The sequence below is a fragment of the Athene cunicularia genome (assembly GCF_003259725.1).
Source record: "Athene cunicularia isolate RWA chromosome 6 unlocalized genomic scaffold, athCun1 chr6_part1, whole genome shotgun sequence".
NCBI lineage: Eukaryota > Metazoa > Chordata > Aves > Strigiformes > Strigidae > Athene > Athene cunicularia.
This window is the reverse complement of record NW_020799105.1, coordinates 9304136-9322957: the sequence shown is the minus strand read 5'-3', so window position 1 is coordinate 9322957 and position 18822 is coordinate 9304136. Positions and strand designations below refer to the sequence as shown.

General features: G+C 35.7%; 1 protein-coding gene across 2 annotated transcripts in view; it reads left to right on the top strand.

Moving 5' to 3' along the window:
• Positions 1-18822, top strand: part of BTAF1 (B-TFIID TATA-box binding protein associated factor 1) — a 46291-nt gene that overhangs the window by 10263 nt on the left and 17206 nt on the right. For both annotated transcript variants that reach the window (XM_026851215.1, XM_026851214.1), the window contains exons 3-19: positions 565-679; positions 3331-3477; positions 5870-6033; positions 6329-6465; positions 7119-7230; positions 8476-8544; positions 11011-11100; positions 12573-12668; positions 12919-13095; positions 13653-13793; positions 13915-14039; positions 15111-15231; positions 15308-15412; positions 15666-15815; positions 16406-16548; positions 16690-16864; positions 17353-17556. In XM_026851215.1, coding sequence (XP_026707016.1) covers positions 565-679; positions 3331-3477; positions 5870-6033; positions 6329-6465; positions 7119-7230; positions 8476-8544; positions 11011-11100; positions 12573-12668; positions 12919-13095; positions 13653-13793; positions 13915-14039; positions 15111-15231; positions 15308-15412; positions 15666-15815; positions 16406-16548; positions 16690-16864; positions 17353-17556 — 2271 coding nt within the window. The remainder of the gene's footprint in view (positions 1-564; positions 680-3330; positions 3478-5869; positions 6034-6328; positions 6466-7118; positions 7231-8475; positions 8545-11010; positions 11101-12572; positions 12669-12918; positions 13096-13652; positions 13794-13914; positions 14040-15110; positions 15232-15307; positions 15413-15665; positions 15816-16405; positions 16549-16689; positions 16865-17352; positions 17557-18822) is intronic.

The following is an 18822-nucleotide window of genomic DNA, read 5'->3' as shown; positions in this document are numbered from 1 at the left end:
CTGGAGATGGCTGAGTGACCTCAATTCTGCTCTTATTGAACAGGTGCCCTCACCACAGTTGATAGTATCAACAGAGTGGCCAAGGAATCATGAATATCAAAGCACTTTCAGAGAAAGAAATAGTTTTTCCAGATTTCAAAGTGGTAAATTAGTTTAGAAGACCATGTGTTACTTCAAGTGACCCATGTTGTCCCTTTTCTTGGGTTAAATGACTTCAAAGTTTTAAGGTCTATTAATCTATTGAACACTTTCAGAAAGCAAAAAGCAAAAGTCTCAAGCCTTGTTCAGTACCTGGAGGAAATCAAGGTTGAGTTTGATGGGATTAAATATAGTTTATAAATTCTTAATGTCTGGCTATTGCAAGAGTTCTGCTAAGCAGTGAGCAGTATGTAGAAGGCTGCTAGCATTTCTTTGGCTTGGTTTATTTGTCCTTTGTTTCTGTTTTGAATGTTGTTTTAATCCATAGCATTAAAAGTTAAGTGCGTTTTAATAGAGCATAAAAGCTGATGGATTTTCTGAAAGTGCATTTTAAGCAAATATTTATTTATCTATCTTTCCTTAAAGGTATTAGTGTATTTAAGAAGTACAAATTGGGATACTCGTATTGCAGCTGGCCAGGCTGTCGAAGCAATAGTGAAAAATGTACCTGAGTGGAATCCAACTCCAAGATCAAAACAAGGTGCTTCTTAAACGAATTATATAGAATTCATTGTTTATCTGATGCAAACTGACTGTGATATGAGACTTTCCAAGGCGACTGTATCATTCTGGTTTTTTGAGCATAGACTTTTATATGCATGGCCTGTAGTAAACCTCTTCAGCTTTAGATGTTCATACCCAGTTAGAACAATGTGCCTGACCTTTGTTTCTTCTAAGATGCCCATGCTTGTGCTCTGTATTCTCATAAAGATTTTATAAATAAAAGGAACAATAACTAGTAAAATGGCAAAACTTTTAACCAATTAACTTTGTCATGATACTTTACAGACACTGTTTTGTTCCATTGCTCAAAGCACCTTTCTGAGTGAGGTGAAATGGCAGCTTGCTTAAGTCTGTTCTGTTTGTATTCACTTTGTACCTGAAACTGTCATGTTAGGGATGTGGGAGTTGCTTTTATTATCAACTTATGAACCTATTGTCAGTGATTTTTGTCTAAATCTGCTGGCACTATGTTCACAACCTTATGTGGCACAGGTTCCAGAAATTCACTGTTTAAAAAAACCCAAACCAACAACAAAACTGTCACCTGTTTTGGTGATCTCATTTTTGTTTTGTTGAGTGCCTCCTGGTTCTGCTGCTCTAGAATCTGTCAAGCAAGTTCTGCATTTGTCTTATCCACTGCCTTTATATTTGTAAACCATCATATTTGCTCTCCTCCAACAACTTCTCTCCAGATTGAAGAATTGCAGTCTCTTCAGTCTTTCCTCACAAGACAGCTGCTTTGTCTTTCAGATAACTTGGTTCTCCTCTGTACTTTCTTATTCATGTCCTCTTCTGGATGCACAGAACTGCTTACAGTGTATCTACATCTCTTAGAGTACTCATATTTATACATAGTGACAAAATGATGTGCTTTGTCATGTTTTCAGTGTCCTTCCTGATGATGCCCAGTACTTAGTTGGCTGTTTTGGCTGTCACAGCCCAATAAGCTCGTGAATACAGAAAGCTGTCAGAAGTGCCTTCAAGATCTTTATTGAATGTTAACTGCCAGTTCTGAATTCAGTGTTGTGTAGGCATGGTTTAGGTTGTTCATTTGGCACCTTTTCTGCCTTTGTCCATTAGTATGTTCTGGGAGTCCTTGGATTACATAGTGCCATTGTGATTTCTGGTTACCCAGAAGAGCTTAGTGTCATCTGCATGCCTGGTAGAAGAGTGCATAGTGAAATTTCTTTCCCATTGCTAAAGACCGATAGATTGGAGGCAACACTGATCCCTGAAGGACTCACTCAGAAGTTAACTTCTATCTATCTTTCACCACTTTTCAGTCTGTAAAAGGATGTTTTCCCCAGTTCCATGTAATTGAGTTCCTTCAATTTTTTTATATGAAGCCTTGCAAAAAGCTTTTGAATATGTTATGTCCACCAGATTCCTTTCATCCACTTGTTGGAGCTCTTTAAGGAAACTGATAATCAGGTTAATGATGATTTTTTTCTTTCAGGAGCCATTCTGACTCTTTCCCAGGAAATCGTATTTACCCATATACTTAATAACTTTCTTTATAGACTCCAGTACCTTACCAAGGATAGAAGTTAATATCGCCAGTCTAGTTCCAAGAATTACTTCTAGCAGTCCTTTTGCACATGGAAGTTGGGCAACCTGTCAGTCTTTGAGTACAGCAGCTGTTTTGAATGATGAGTTATATGCATTGTCTAGTTCTTGTGTATCTGCCTATCAGATATGAAATTGAAAAGGTAATTATGTATGTGTGAGAAAAAAGTAGCATTTAACAGGGCTAACTGGCTATGCAGACATTTGGTTCTTTTATTTCAGTTAAATTGTTTGTTTCAGTAAATACACATTTTACAGTGGTATGGTTGCATTTAGGTTCTTAGACTTGCTATAAATGACTTGCCTTTTCATATATGTGTAATGAAATGTTAACTTTTACTTCAGGTCTATATTTCTTGTTGGTAACAATTGTATTTATGCTGCTGATTGTAATTCAGCATGTAAGGGTGTTGGATTATGTAGGAATAGCCAGTCTTGGATGCAAAGCTGCGTGTTACTAGGATCCACAAAACACACTAATCTTTGAGTGCTGAGGGGAGGGAATATATTGGAACCTAATTCATAACCAGGAAATAAGACACCCTGTGAGGAACAAATCTCTTCTGTATCAGTATTGAACTGCACTGTACCTGCAACTGGATTTGAGAAGAGCTGATAACTAGTCTTCAGCAGCCCTTGGCAGCTCCCATACCTGTTAAGACTACTCTCCAGCTTCCATATGAGGAGTGCTTGGCTGTTGGTGATATGATACAGTGTTGGCATGATACTTGTTTGAACTATTTGTGAGCCATATGCAGCTCAGACTGCAAGTTGGCTGTATGTGTACAGAGAAGACCTAGTGGTATGTCAGCGTACAAGATTTTGTAAAGCTAAATTTATCAAGAGAAAAATATTAGATTTTTTTTGACTCACTGTGTAAGTGAGCTTTTTCAGTCTGTCTGTATGAAATGGAGTCTTTACACTTTGTGAATCAAAATGCTGTATGTCTGATGATTCCTTTGGAGGAGATAAATTCTTTTGTTCTTGCTTAATCTTCTATCAGATCTTTGAACAAAAATTTCATCACATTGTCCTTAATATTATTTTCCATGTCCTATCTAGAACCAGGCTCAGAAAGTCCTATGGAAGAGTCACCTTCAACAGATAGGTTGCGTTTTGACAGATTTGATATATGTCGGTTGTTAAAACATGGTGCATCTCTTCTTGGATCTGCTGGTGCAGAATTTGAAGTCCAAGATGATAAATCAGGTATATTTTTATATTTTACTTGCAGACAAGAAAACTTACTGATTTTGAAAAAGCTTGTTGTGGCAATATTACAAGTCTAGTCATCCATGGTTTCTCAGAATGCTAGAAAATAACGGAAGAAAATATTCCGCAATGGAACTGGTTTGTATTATTTTTCTCAAGTAAAATGATATTTTTAGGAGGGATGTATTGTTTGTTTGATTTTTTTTTTTTTTCTTATCAGAATTAGTATGTGTACAGGGAGGAGAGTGGAAACCTGAAAGAGGGAGCAGAAAAAGAAGTGTTAAAGGCTGTAAAATTTCTGTGCACTATTTTAAGAGGTGCAGAAACTATTGCCACTTTTTCATTAAAACAGTGTTCCCAAATACAGTAGTAGAATGTGGCTTATTTGAAGCTTGAAGGGTTTCAAATATAGAAAGATTGCATGGAAAATATGATGTCTGGGTGATGTCTTTTGTTTCAAGTGACTTGTTTGATATCTTTCTGCAACTTTTTAGCTGAGAGAGTTGGTTTACATCAGTGTGATAGTACTGAATTATTTTCATCTAAGGGTTTTTTTTGCTGTTACTCAACTGCTCTAATTTCAGTCCATCTTCCAGTTACTGCACGAAATTGAATGATGCTATAGATAAAAATCTGCTCTGACTGCATAGCCCTGATTCACTTGTTCCCTGTATGTGAGGTGTTCTGTGTAGTACACAGATCATCACTGGCTCAACAAGGAACAGAACCTGTGACTCCTGACACTTAAGCAGTATCCTGTCTGTTAAGCCTTGCCGCTATTTTATTGCTTGCCATGTTTGATGCTAGGTTAATAAGGTGTACAAGTTTCATATCTTCTAATGAAACCTTGCCTGTTCAGAAATCAAATAGAATAGGACACTTTAGTTCACAGAAGTCTGATATTTATTCCAGTGTCTTATAATTGCACATAAATAATTTTATGAATGAAAATAAAAGTGTATCAAAAAATGAGAAATTGAAACTAAAATAGCTTTAGTTGCTGCTTCTTTTAACTGGTGTGAAAATGTACAAAGGCTGCTTTCTCTTCTGCATTTTGTAGCAGCTTTACTTTTCAATTAAATAGTAAATATGAATTGGACGTAAAGCAAGTTAAATAATCTTTGGAATTAGAAGTCTTTGACATTCGTTCATAAAATTGACTTGTGAAAGAAAAAGTATTTTCTAGAGAATGGAAGTTGTTTGTTTTTCTCTGCTTGTCAGTAAATGCAATCTTTTAAAAAAGGCTTTGGCATAGATATAATTAACTACTAATTACTACTCAACCTGCTGTATACTCCAAAATTCTGCCAATATTGGTCACCTACTTACAAGTTTGTGCAGATATTTGACAAAAAAACTCCAATCTACTGACTGGTTTCCATACTGCACATGTGAAAAGAGAGTCAAGTCTGACAGCACTACAAGCTACAAGTTTTGTTTTACTTGGAGGGTTTATTATATTCGGGCACTAAAGTCTTCTAATTTTTTTAATGTAAATATGGATGCTTCCAAAGGCTAGATGTTTGGTAATTAGGGTTGAAGCTTCATAACGTTCTTGAGATGGCTTCTGTTAACTTCTTAAATAAACCTTCCTTGACGTATGAAGCTTGAGGATAAGATTGTTAACAGACTCAGTCACCCTAGGAGAATCATGCTTATGCTTCAATTTACATTGCCATCAGGAGTTAGTATGGGCAGAAGGAGACACCTGGGTCTAGTGCATTTTATAAGGAGGAATGTTTTCAAGGAAAACAGGTTCAAATTCAACCTAGCTTAGTAGAGGATATTGGATTGAATATAATTTGAGGGGTTTTATTGATGACTCTTAATTCTTAAGTCTGTGTTTCCCAACAGAAGGTGAAGTTTAGAAGAAAGAGAAACCTTAAAAACACCACTACCAAACCACACCAAAAAACCCCACAAACAAACAAAAAACCCACAATCAAAAACCCAGACTGTCAAATCAACAGATCCCACAAGAATGCATGTGCTTAGTGAAAAAGCATTAGTTCTTGAATCAGTTGCCAGATTTATTTATTTAATTTTTTGTGTGTGTTAATTCGTTCCTTTCAAAGTGCACTTTCCTAAAAATTCAGGAAAAACTTGATTTTCTACTTCTGCAGAGCAAGTGTAATTTAATTAATTTCATGGGAGCTCTTTTCTGCTTAAATTGATTGCATTTTAAGTACTATTATAGCTTCAGCAGCAGACAAAGCCTTCCTAGGAATCAGTATGATTTGGTTTGAAAGATTGTATTGATGTATTAGCCAAGTACAATTAATTCTGTAACTTTTAGCTTTCTTATATTATTTCATTGATCAAATCTTCAATAATGCATATGGTTGGAAATGTGACACATCATCTCTATTTTAAAAACTTTTTTTTTAAGGTGAAATTGATCCTAAAGAGAGGATAGCGCGACAGAGAAAACTGTTACAAAAGAAACTCGGCTTAGATATGGGTGCTGCAATTGGGATGAATACTGAAGATCTGTTCAATGATGAAGATCTGGACTATTCTCCTTCTTCAGTTTCACTAGTAAACAAACAACCTGTAGGTAAAACCTCGGGCTGTTTGACTGCCAGGAGTAATACAGTGGGTTTGCTTTATTTGTGCTTCCGTGGTTATAATCATAATATTTTAAGTATGATGATCAACTTCTAATATGGTATGCATTGGTTTTCTGAATTCTTATGCCCTGTATTTGCATATTAGATTATTTGATGGCAAACTGCTGCTCTGAGTTGGAAATGATGGAGGGTTGGGGAAGTTGAAAGCAGTGTGGGTTTGATGATTTTTCAGGACCTTCATTGTAAGAAGAACTGATGGTGAATGACTTCTCTTTCAGACTCTTCAGGCTGCTGAGTTAATTGACTCAGAATTTCGAGCTGGTATGAGCAGTAGACAAAAGAATAAAGCCAAAAGAATGGCCAAGCTATTTGCAAAGCAGAGATCCAGGGATGCAGTGGAAGCTAATGAGAAGAGGTATAATAGTGAACTGGTTTGCTTTTATTTCAGTTAAGCTGGGATTGTGATTTATCTGTTGAAAAACTTCCTACAGTTGTTGCATCTTAATCGTTTACATGCTGATTGTGCTGATGGTAAAATGCTTGTGGGCTGTACTTATTTCCCAATAGAGCTTCATTAAGGACCTACCTTCAGAGGGATCTTGAAATACTAGGGTGGTACAGTTAAATTTGTGGATTGTCCCTGTCATTTAATATGGCTTGAGAATAGTCCATGAAAATGAGGGATTTAAGAACGTAATAACTAGAAATTTCAGTTATAACTTTCTGATGCATGCTGTGTTCCTTGCTGTACTTCTATAGTAACAGAGTATTGTACCTACTGTGTTTATAAAAAGCTGTAAACAAAATTATCTTTCCTTGATTTTATTAAGAATTTCTGTATTTCTTGCAAAAGGCTGAGAAGGATTGCCAATTTGGGACAGCATTCTGCTGTCTCCTCACTGAATTTTTTTTACATGTAAACTTACCTGTTTTGCATATTTCAGCATTAAACCTCTTTGTTTTGTATTCTTGCTACACTTCATTCTATCTGAAGACTTCAGTTGTAGAAGTAATTACTTCCCCTAAAGCATACTTTCCGTTCATAAACTTACACTTTTTCCCTCTCAGCAATGATAGCACTGATGGCGAACCAGAAGAAAAGAGAAGAAAAGTTACAAATGTTGTCATCAACCAGCCTGCCACAGACTCAAAAACGTTGGTAGAAAATGCTCCAGAAGAGGTATGATGTATTGTTCTGCTGTTAGCAGGAATGATCATTTAGTTTTTCATCAGAGTAATGTAAAACAAAACTCCTTTATGCACCAAAATTCTTTAGCAATTTTAGCATTAAGAGAATTAAAGAATGCCATTGCCAGCTTGCTTTTATATGTAACGAAGCAAATGAATTTCAAACTGTGTATAGCATTGAAGAAGAAAACACATTTAATCTGTTGGTAGCAGTTTGTGACCCAAATGAACGTGGTAGGTGGATTTCAGGTGTCAGACCTGGTTATTAAACTGTAAAACTGTGCTAAACACTTAGATGATAGGATTACACTGAGCCATAAATAATTTGATCTAAACGTTCATGTAAACTTTATTTAATCTTAGCCTTACTTTAATTAGGCTTAATTTAGAATTAAATTCTATCTTTAGTAGTTGAAGATTTAAACAATTACCTTAGTCTTGGAAACACTTGCATTTGTTTCAATAGACGAAAAGCTGAAAAATTGTAAGAAATCTTATGGTACATAGAAGTTTATTTGATGAGACTTTATCTTGATTAGTCTGTATTCTACAAAAATGAGATTTTTCCAGGCCTAGCTTAGTAATTAAATTCTTAGTTGTGAAACAATGAAAATTAATTAATTTGAGAGATTAATTATAACTGCAGGTTGAAGAGCTGCTGGTTGCTAGCCTTTCACATGCTTTGTTTGTGATGGTGTGAACTTACTCGTAATTTCTCTTCCACAGTCATGTTGGTTTCCTTGTATGATGCTAGGATAGTGGATATGCTTCTAGTTTTCAAAAATGTGGAATGTTTTGAAAAGGGTGGTGTTCATTGCTGGATTTATTGACCCCATTTGATGACGTAGTGTAATTTCTAACTGAGACTTGCCTGTTGTGTTCTTTAAAGGCAAAGTTCATAAATATAAAGAATCACTGGGGATTTACTTAATTTTCTGCCTTAATATGGTTCCTAAAGGGAGATTGAATTCCAGAACTTCAAAATTAATTGCCATAGAGAAGATGTTAGACTACTAACAAACTTAACTTCATAAGCTGTTTAAAAGATCCAGTGCAAAGTTTCTGAAGTGTGGAAGAAGATGGTTTTTCTTCAATGATGTCCAGTAACAAAGAAAAATACTTAAGCTTCTGAAGGTCTTTGTTATCTTCACATACCTAAGTGGCGTACAATATAAGAAGTGTTTTCCTGATCCCTTTCTCTTTTAATCTTGTACTTAACATTTCTTTATGAATTTAGGCAAATGAATGGCCTTTGGAAAGCTTTTGTGAAGAGGTGTGCAATGATCTCTTTAACCCTTCTTGGGAGGTAAGACACATGTGCAGTATCTAAGGTGTAACTAGATTTAAAAAAAAAAAAGACTTCAACAAAAGCACAAAAATTGCATGTGTAGGACTAGAGCGTTTTGCTAGATATAAAAAATTATGTCAATTGTAAATACAGATTACATAGCCAAGACAAACCTGCCTTTAGAGAACTTATGTGTTTTTTAAGACTTACTTAAAGGGGAGGTTAAAATAGATGCATGCTCAAGTGGAGAATGGGAAAAACATGGAAAGTAGTGATTATAAGAGAATTTTGGAAGTACTGAAATTCAAGCAAAATAAAAGCACATGAATCTTTGGTCAAAAAGATGAAGCAGTTAAACCGGTCTTGGATTCATCATTGGTTTGAGTGAGTCTGTTGCTGACAACTGTGACATGTTTGTTTCATGCTAAGCATAGAGGTGGGGGAGGATCGCTTGTTTGATAACAGGGGTTAGGCTAGTTGTTCTCTTCATTTATAAAAAGGAACTTTTAACTTACTTTAGAATGATGGTAAATAAGTTACAAAAACTATATATTTGTTTGCCTAGACAACTTAGTTTCAGGATTCAAAACCTGTTCGGCTTATGCTTTTATTCAATCCTTATACTATTTCCCACAAACTTTGATACCAGCTCCAAGCAAAAATTTCAAGTAGCTGAACATGGTCTCTCTTCCTTGAGCAGAAGATGGAGATAACTGTTATCAACTAACTTGAGGTTTTTAATAAAAAAGTAGGTCCTTTGAAAGATTAAATGTTAACACCAACTATAACATATCTGTAGCACAGTTTCAGTGATAGTAAATTGTCCATACTGACTTCAGACTTGGAAATGTAGATCATATGCAGCCAGCACAATTATTTTGAGCTCAGAGAAAGGATAATTATATTTATGTGGCACATCAGTGTGTCTGTGATAATAAGCCTCACCTTATTTGAAAGCAGGCTGTTCGCAGTTGAAGCCAAAGTCTGATTGTCTTCTGGAATGTAGGCATTCTCATAGCTTGCTTAGTACATTTGATATAGAGCGCACACATCTTAAGGAAGTAGATCGATAGAGAATCATTATTATAGTTTGTTCTGGATGAAAAACAGGTTAACCTTTCTCAAAATACATGTTTATAAAATGGCTTTCTGGCATCTTCTTGCAATGTCTGGATGACTAGTTCAGACTGCTTACCTAGCTTATAGGCAGCTGATGTCAGGGAAGATGAATCCTACTATTGTTATTTTGTTTATACATTTGTCTGTCTTTCTGGTTTGTGTTTGTAGAAGCTGAGAAGATAACTAGCAAAGTTTTCCTCTTTTGCCTTGTAAAAACTGGATCATAAGCAGTCTTGGACCAAATAAACGATTGATGTATTATGAACAATTAGAATTTTAAGACTAGGCGCTCTGTTTTTTATGGCTTGTTCATAGCTTTTAGCAACAGCCACTGAGCTGTACTTAAGGGGATGTGTATGCATGCATTTTACCTAAAATATTCTGATGAAGGGAGGACCTACCAACTGCTTGGTTCTAGTTGTTGCTATCATGAAATTAAATAAAATAATTTTCTGCTAGCAACAAGCATGTATATGAAGTGCAGTTAAAGGGAAAAAAAGACTTAAGTTCTGCTCTAACTTAAAGGCCTCTCAATGAAAACCTGGTTCAGAACTTTGCGTTTGCAACTTCCTGTATATCTGTCGAGTTGGCTTTTCTTGGTTACCCAATTACTAGTCTAGTTAGGTATCAAAATACCAGAAACAGATGTGTCTATAGCACATATTTCTACTGGTCTTCTGTCACTTCCAAAACTTCCTAGTGTATTCAATTGTTAATGTTGTGGTAACATACAAATGGCTATAACTTGCTTTCACATATCACTTGTTCATTTACTTTTTAAAAATTAGCCAAGCAAGGCAGGTTTGAAAGCGACGCAGAATAGTAATTCTCAGAAATTTGTTTTGCAGACCCCAAAATACTCAGTGGGGATCCAAACCGTTTAAAAAATACAAAGAGTTGTAAAGAAATGTAAATTTAACATGTAATGAAGAAAAATATGAAGTGTTTTAAAATGTTAGAATATTGCTTCTTTAGCTTATAAACTTACTAAACCCAGTAGTATCTTCTAGTTGCTCTTTCTCTGAAAACCAGCATCTTTTAACATAGTGAGGTAAAAATAATTGCAAACTGTATTGGCTGTGTTACTTCAAATGTAACTATCTTCTGTGTTAGAAAATAGAGGCAATTCTTAATTGCTTCTGTCTGTAAGATGGCAAATACTTAGGAAAAATAACAGATTGGACAGATTAGTATTTAAGTGTATGATTTGATACTAGCCTTTCCCACGTCTTAAGTACCACTAACTCTGCAGCACTTGAAATGTCTCTGTTAAGAATAAAGTAGTATTGTTTCAGTTACTAAGTGTGGATTTTTATCTTGCATTTCTACATATTTAAAAATTGACTTTTTATTTCACTTCTCTAGGTTCGACATGGTGCAGGTACTGGACTGAGAGAGATACTTAAAGCTCATGGTAAAAGTGGTGGTAAAATGGGAGATAGCTCTTTAGAAGAGGTGAGTTTCCAGGCATGTAGACTTAACACATATCTTAAATGAAGTTTAGAAAACAGACTTTTAAAAATACTTGAGCTTTGCAGGAGATAAGTGATCTGGGGGAATATAAATTGAGATTTGTCAGCTCAGAATAATCTCGATGAGATTGCTGTATGCACTGATGAAATGTTTACATTCTTTTTAGAAAGCCAGTACAAAAACCAATGGTACTGTATAAGCAAGCAGCCATTAATATGTCAACTGGGTGTAAAGTTACTAAACACTGGCTTCCATACTAGAAAATACAATTTTCAGGTTATGGTAAGGATGTGCTGAAACAGAATGACAGGTTGATTACCTAACTGGGCAAGTGTCTCAGACCATCTAGTTTATTCACTAAAATAGTAAGGTGACTCTTACTGATCTGCTTGCTTTGTTATGGTGAGAAAAAGTATTTAAATAGTCTGTTTAAAAGGAAAACACTTTTTAAAAATATCCTGACAGTAACAACTTGTTTACTGATAATGAATCCCATCTGGATTCATACTAACTTCCCTCCTGTAAAAGCAGCTGGAAGAGCTTGTGGTTTAGAGCACGTTGAAGAATATGTTTAATAAATGTAAGTCAAGCTACTTCAGGCAAAAGCTACTATCCTTTCTTGCTTCCATGTGAAGTAGCATTTGTTCCATGGAAATTGCAGGGTAGTAATAACACACACTGCAATGATAAGATAACTTAAAACTGCTTCTTAACTATTTAGGGAAGGAGTACATGTACTCCAGGCTAGCTTCAAAGGCTGCTGTGCATGCTATATGCAGGATATAATTCTTTTGATATGGGAATATGAAATCCGTAATACGATGAAAGTTTTGTTCATGAAAATATTTTCAAGGGAAGTGGTGATGAGGAAGATGATACCTGAGCAGTTGTTTTTATGGGGCTTCTGCTCTGAGCCTCAGAGTTACAGAGCAATTGGGTCTCTAACAGAGGCCAGAGCTTCAAGACAAGCTTGGTCTAAATCACTTTGTTCCATCTGAAGGAGATTTGGCTGAAAAGCAATTTCCTTTCACTGGGTCTCCCACAGTGAAGAAGTAGTGCTTCATAGTTTATTTGTAAATATTCTTCAAACACATACTAATTGTTTTGCCTAGGATGTGTTGATATTAGTCAGTATAAATTATATGAATGCCCTTACCTTTATGTGCTATCTAGGGATAAAATTATCTGTCTACCTTATAAGGTGCTCTCTAGCCTTTTGATAAATTATCATGTGTTTTTTTTTTTAAAAATAAAATAAAATAGGATGTTTGTAATAAACCAGGTGAACTGAATTAGTGCTGACTATTTTGCATTGACTATCTGTGCAACATGACTATTCAGTCAATTTAAACATATATTGTCATATCTTTTATATACATTTTAGGTAAAGCAAGTATGTCAGAAATCTTAGTGAATAAATATAGTCAAGGTGTTCAATTTTTCTCTTTTTACAGATGATTCAGCAGCATCAAGAGTGGCTAGAAGATTTGGTTATTAGACTTCTTTGTGTGTTTGCATTGGACAGATTTGGAGACTTCGTTTCAGATGAAGTAAGTTGTCTCTGAATGAACAGGTAGATCAACAGGCTTCTGCAGGAGCTATTGCAGCAGATCAGCTATGCTTTGTACAGTGCTACTGCATGTGCCTGTTGTAATAAACATCTGTGAGCAATTACAAGTAGCTGATACACAAACCTTACCTTCTGTATAACAGTTTTGGTCATTTGACTGTACTCTTATTGGTTTCTTTCTAAGTCAAATTTTAAACAGAAATATCTGTTTTATCATTACTTTATTTTAGGTGGTAGCACCAGTACGTGAGACTTGTGCTCAGACTTTGGGAGTAGTGTTGAAACATATGAATGAGACTGGAGTTCATAAAACAGTGGATGTTCTCCTGAAGCTGCTTACGCAGGAACAGTGGGAAGTAAGACATGGTGGTCTCCTAGGAATAAAGTACGCTTTGGCAGTACGTCAGGTAATAACCTTCATGACAAATTGCAGAGAACCTTGGAAAAATAAACTGCTCAAAGTTGAGGATGTGGCTGAATGTTGGATAGGTATGCTAAAGCAAGCTTGTTTGCACTGCAGCCTCATGTGGATTATAAGATGTGTGACTGCATTTTTATATCCAGGCTGCAGAAATCTGCAAGTACATAGCAAAGTTGCACTGTTGTAACTTGATAAATTACTTGCACAAAACATTATAGATAGAGACTGTGCTTGTATGATTGTAATGATACTTCCTTGTGTGAGGATAACAGAGCTGAGTGCTACAAGAGTATTAGTATGTTCATGGTATTCTGCAAACACTGAGCTTTGCTTATAGCAAAACTGAGCTAAGTTACAGTTCATTCAAATTTATAACCTAGGTTTTACTTCATAAATGGTAACTTACAGTATTTAGATTAGTCTTGGACCTGTAGCTTCTGTTTTATATAACAAACAGCTTTATTTACACGCTTGAGTACATCTTAGTAGTTTGGGGCATTATATTCTTTTTAAGTTTAAAAATGCTTTTGATTTTTTTGACAGGACATGATCAACACTTTATTGCCTAAAGTGTTGCCTGCAATAATTGAAGGTCTGCAAGATCTGGATGATGATGTTCGAGCTGTTGCTGCAGCATCTTTAGTACCAGTAGTGGAAAGCCTGGTCCAGCTTCAGTCTCAGAAGGTGACTGAATTGTTCACTTTGGGTCTGAGCAAACACATTAACACTTAGAGTAAGCACCTGGATTTTTCTTTTTTTTTGTTTGTTTTTTTGGTATGATAACCTCTTTGGCTTATTTGTGTAGGTGCCTTTTATTCTTAATACCTTGTGGGATGCACTTCTGGAGTTGGATGACTTGACAGCTTCCACAAACAGTATCATGATCCTTCTTTCTTCCCTTCTGACTTATCCTCAGGTCCGCAAATGCAGGTAACTTTTTAAGTAGTATTGCTTCAGTATTGCAGGTTTGACTGTCCAGTTATTTTCAAATTGGTCTAATCAAATTTGCTTTCAAGTCACGTGCCAAGGAGATCCTTGATTTAAGTTGGTATTGTAATTTTACTCTTGCTTTTCCTTAAAGTGAAGGTTAGGACAGTGCTTCTATTTTTGTTGCATTAGTAAAAGGCAACAAAATAACTAAAAGGTACTAGACACTGTTTATATGTGATTTTTTCCCCACCCCTTTTCTCTCTCCATTCATCTTGGGTATTTTAGTAAAGGATATTGTCTCCGCTTATGTGGTGGTCCTACCCACAAACTAGTTGTTCAAAATTAACATCAATAGTACAGCCAGAAATTCTGTGACTTGTTGAAGACAATGCCTAGTTCCTCGCTGTTTCAGATTCTATCAAATTAAAGGAATTGCACGTTAATATCTTAACACTTTTCATAATATACATGGTAAACTCAGAGCATCTGCACTTAAGATAAATGTTTTACACATCTCACCTTTCTCATCCTATATGGTTATCACTGCTGAAGCTGGTTTTTGTCCAAATCCAAAATTTAAAATTAAGTTTTATCACTGCCATCTTTAATGCAGTGTGTACTACTTAAATCAGTTGATGTGCAGGTTCATGCACAAAAGATCCAAGCTTGTTTTAAATTATTTCTGAATTCATAAATGCCTAATAATAAATTTAAAAAACAAAACAACTTTTTTCTAAATAGTTGAACAAATCTCAAAGTATAGTCTGGGCAACAACATGGTAAAAACATGTACTTGAATTGACTGGTTCTTTACACCAGTAAGAAAAAAACCTGATATTTTCCTGAAAAAAAGACACTGACTCAAACTACTTTAAATGTTTACGCTCTAATAACTTGATCCCTCACTTAAAATCAGCAAGCATATGCAATAATCTTTTTATAAAAATCTTGCTTTTGAATAAAATTTTATGACTGTGGATAAACAAAATTAACTTAGCTCTGTGTGTGTGTTGTGTTTTTGTTTTTTTTTTATCTCTGTCACCACCTCTACATCTTCCCTTCATGTATTAGTATTCAGCAGTCGCTCACAGTTTTGGTCCCACGTGTGTGGCCATTCTTGCACCATACTATATCTTCTGTGCGAAAAGCAGCACTGGAAACATTATTCACACTGCTGTCTACCCAAGACCAGGTAAGAATTGGAGTTATTAGTGTTTTACTAAGATACATATTGGAATCTGCTTGATTATATGATGCTCTTGTTTCAGAGCTCTTCAACATGGCTGACCCCAATTCTGCAAGATATGTTGAGGCACATATTTCAATTCTGTATCTTAGAAAGCAACCAAGAAATTCTGGATCTTATTCACAAGGTATTTGCACAATTTATTACCTACATATATAGTGGTTTTTTATCCTGCTCTTTCATATCCTCTGCACTTTTCTGCAGATAAATAATTGTGTGTTCATGTTAATTATTTTGTAGTTAGCCTATGTGAAACTTTTATTATAGAGTGAAATAGAATAGGATGGTTCCTGCAGCTTATCCGTACATACATAATCATCCGTACATACATAATCATACATACAAAGTTGTCATGATTTCCACTATGTGCCTTTCCCCAGGTATGGCTGGAACTGTTAAACAAGGCATCTGTACAGTATGTGGTTGCAGCTGCTTGTCCATGGATGGGAGCCTGGCTCTGCTTAATGATGCAGCCATCTCACTTGCCCATTGACTTAAACATGTTGCTAGAAGTAAAAACCAGATCAAAAGTAAGTGAAATGTGACCTCATTAACTGTTCTGGGGAAAGTAGGAAGTGGATTAGCTGTATATGAAGACATGTTCTGAAGGTGTTAGAGGGGAGTGGTGGTGCCTTTCTACAACTCTAAATGTAACCTATCTTAGAAACATTGAGTCTGTACAGCAAAATAGTTCTTGTCAGGTTAGCTATGAGAACTCAAAATTCTGTCAAAGTCTTTATAAAGTCTTTATTTACATGGTTCCATAACCATCTGTTTGCAGGACTGAGTTAAGTCTAAAAGCATTGTATTATTTTTGACAATATGCTTAAAGAGGTTTCCTTTTTTCTGTGTGGACTCAGTTAATCAGCTGTATGTTGAGTATTAGTTTTAATACCATAGTGAAGAAACCATATGATACATTTAGTAGGACCATAGAATACTATTAGCAGAGAGATGATTTACAGTGATTAATTACTTCAAGAAGCCTGTTATCCAAGAAATGTTCTGGCTTAGTCCAACTTTTGCAGCGTATGATGATTATTTGAAATGTTATGGAATATGAATTCATCTATTCTATTGCGAACACTTACTTTCAACCTCTCCCAACTTTATTCCATAGGAAAAGGCGGGCGCTAAACTGCGTCAAGGTCAAACCCAGAATAAAGAAGTGATTCAGGAATATATTGCTGGAGCAGACAGCATTGCAGAAGATCCAGCAACCAGAGATTATGTTGTCATGCGAGCTCGGATGATGGCAGCAAAGTCAGTTTACTGGAAATCTTCAAAAAACACTTAGAAGCAATTTATCTTTTTCATTTATATAGTGTTTTTGCTAAAATGTAATTATCATCAATTGCAGAGTAGTTGTAATATTGAAGTGAATCTTCTTTCTCCTTTTGTCAGGTTGCTGGGAGCACTTTGTTGCTGCATTTGTGACCCAGGTGTAAATACTGTTACTCAAGAAATAAAGCCAGCTGAATCATTAGCTCAGCTTCTGCTCTTCCACTTGAATTCTAAATCTGCCTTGCAGAGGATTAGTGTTGCATTAGTAATCTGCGAGTGGGCAGCCTTGCAAAAGGTAGGATGTTTCTGCAGCAAAAATAAATTTTACTTACTATCTTAATCCACAGCTCATCGTCTGCTACTTAGACCAAAATAAAATTTCAGTTGATAAATTAAAATGGCATTTATACATCTAAATACTAAAATCTTGATTGTTAAGACAATGGAGGAGTACATTACCCTGTACCTAAGCACCAACTGTCAGAATATGAATCGGTAAATATATTCACATTTCTTCTACGCATAAGTCTGTTCTCAAGATGCGTGTTATCTAAGGTCAGTGCTTCCTTTTAAAATGACGGTTTTCCATGTATTCACTGTCACTTTCATTCTAGTGGCAGACTGAAGGTTTTGTTTGTAATCTTTAAGATTCTCGGTTTCAGGTGTTAATGGTTCCTCTGGAGACTGGATTTTTGTAGCTAGATTGTGCTGTTTAGTGCCCAAAACCGAACAACAGAAATTGTGATTACTTATAAATACAAATTATGTCTCTTCCTGTTATAGGAGTGTAGAACTGTGGCCATTTGTGTGCAACCTCGTTTACTTGGGGTCCTTTCTGAACATCTCTATTATGATGAAATTGCCGTTCCTTTTACGCGAATGCAGAATGAATGTAAACAACTCATCTCATTGTTAGCTGATGCAAACATTGACATTGGAAACAGAGTAAACTGCAGTGTATTTACAATAGATCAAGCTAATGAGCTGGTAAGTAGAGGCATGCCTGCCCTTCATTCAAATCTGTTCTTGTCTTGAAATACATCTTCAGCATAATTATTACACAGACAGTAACTTTCAGAAATAATATGGTGACTTTACACATCCTTTAACATGAGATTGAATAGATGCCACTTCCCCTGTGGCATTTACAGACAATACCAAAAATTGAGTAGAATGCAAGGTGGATACTTAGCAGGAGAAGAAGTTCTGTGTTCTAATTCCAGGTAGAAGTTCACTATTGAAGTTGATGAAGAAAACAAAACAGGCTAGAACTCCTTCAAAACCACTGTCCAAAGACTAGTAAATAAACTGTGTAAATTCTAGACCTTCTCCTGCCCCCTGACCCCCCAGGCTTAATTTGTTTGGGTTTTTTTCCTGGTCTTTCAATTGTTTTGTCTTTTTTTTAATCAGAAAACATCAGTGTTAGATGTGCTAATAAAAGGTAGCTTTCCACATGAAAAGCTCTGTAAGCAAAAATAGAGCTCATTAATATTGGCAACAAATTAAAAGTTTTTTCTTCCAAACTAGCCTCTTAAGCAGAGAGAAAGATGAGTATGGACAGATGAGGTAGGATGTAAATGAAGAGCTTGTGGGTTTGAGAGCCTGCAAAATAAAAAAGGAACTGGGGTGGGATGGGTGTGTAGTTTTGGGGGGATGAAGGAATGGTGGTGGATGTTGTGTGGTTTGAGGAGGGGGATTAGGATTCTGGATGTGGTTTGTGTATGTTACTGGGGTGCTGAGGGTCAAGATAAGAGGAGGTTTAAGTTTGTACAGTTATGGCCACAATGAATCTTGAAATTCTCAGGTGGTAATATTTATGTAGTAGTATGCAGTAGCTTAACCTGAAAATCTCAACATATTTTTAAAGTTAAAGATAATTGTGTCTGAGAGGATTTTTGGCCAGTCTGATTATGACTGCAGTCTAAAATGGATAAATTCCCAAGGTAAAGCCAGACAGAATCATGTGAGCTCATAGTCTGTGAAGTACAGGAGTTTTCATATACCTCAACTGTTTACTCAAGGCCAGCAGTAGGGCTGCTTGAACAATGCATGTTTTTTCAAAAGATCATTCTGGATTAGAAGATTCATTCTATTACTATTTGCTATTTTCTATGGCTGTCTTCTGCACCCTTTTCAACTGTTCAGATTTTCTTGAAATATAGACACCAGACCTACTCTTCATTGTAGTATGTGTCTTCATGCATGAGATAGAAAACCCCTGTGTTCCTCCTTGCTATTCAGATTTTTTGCATC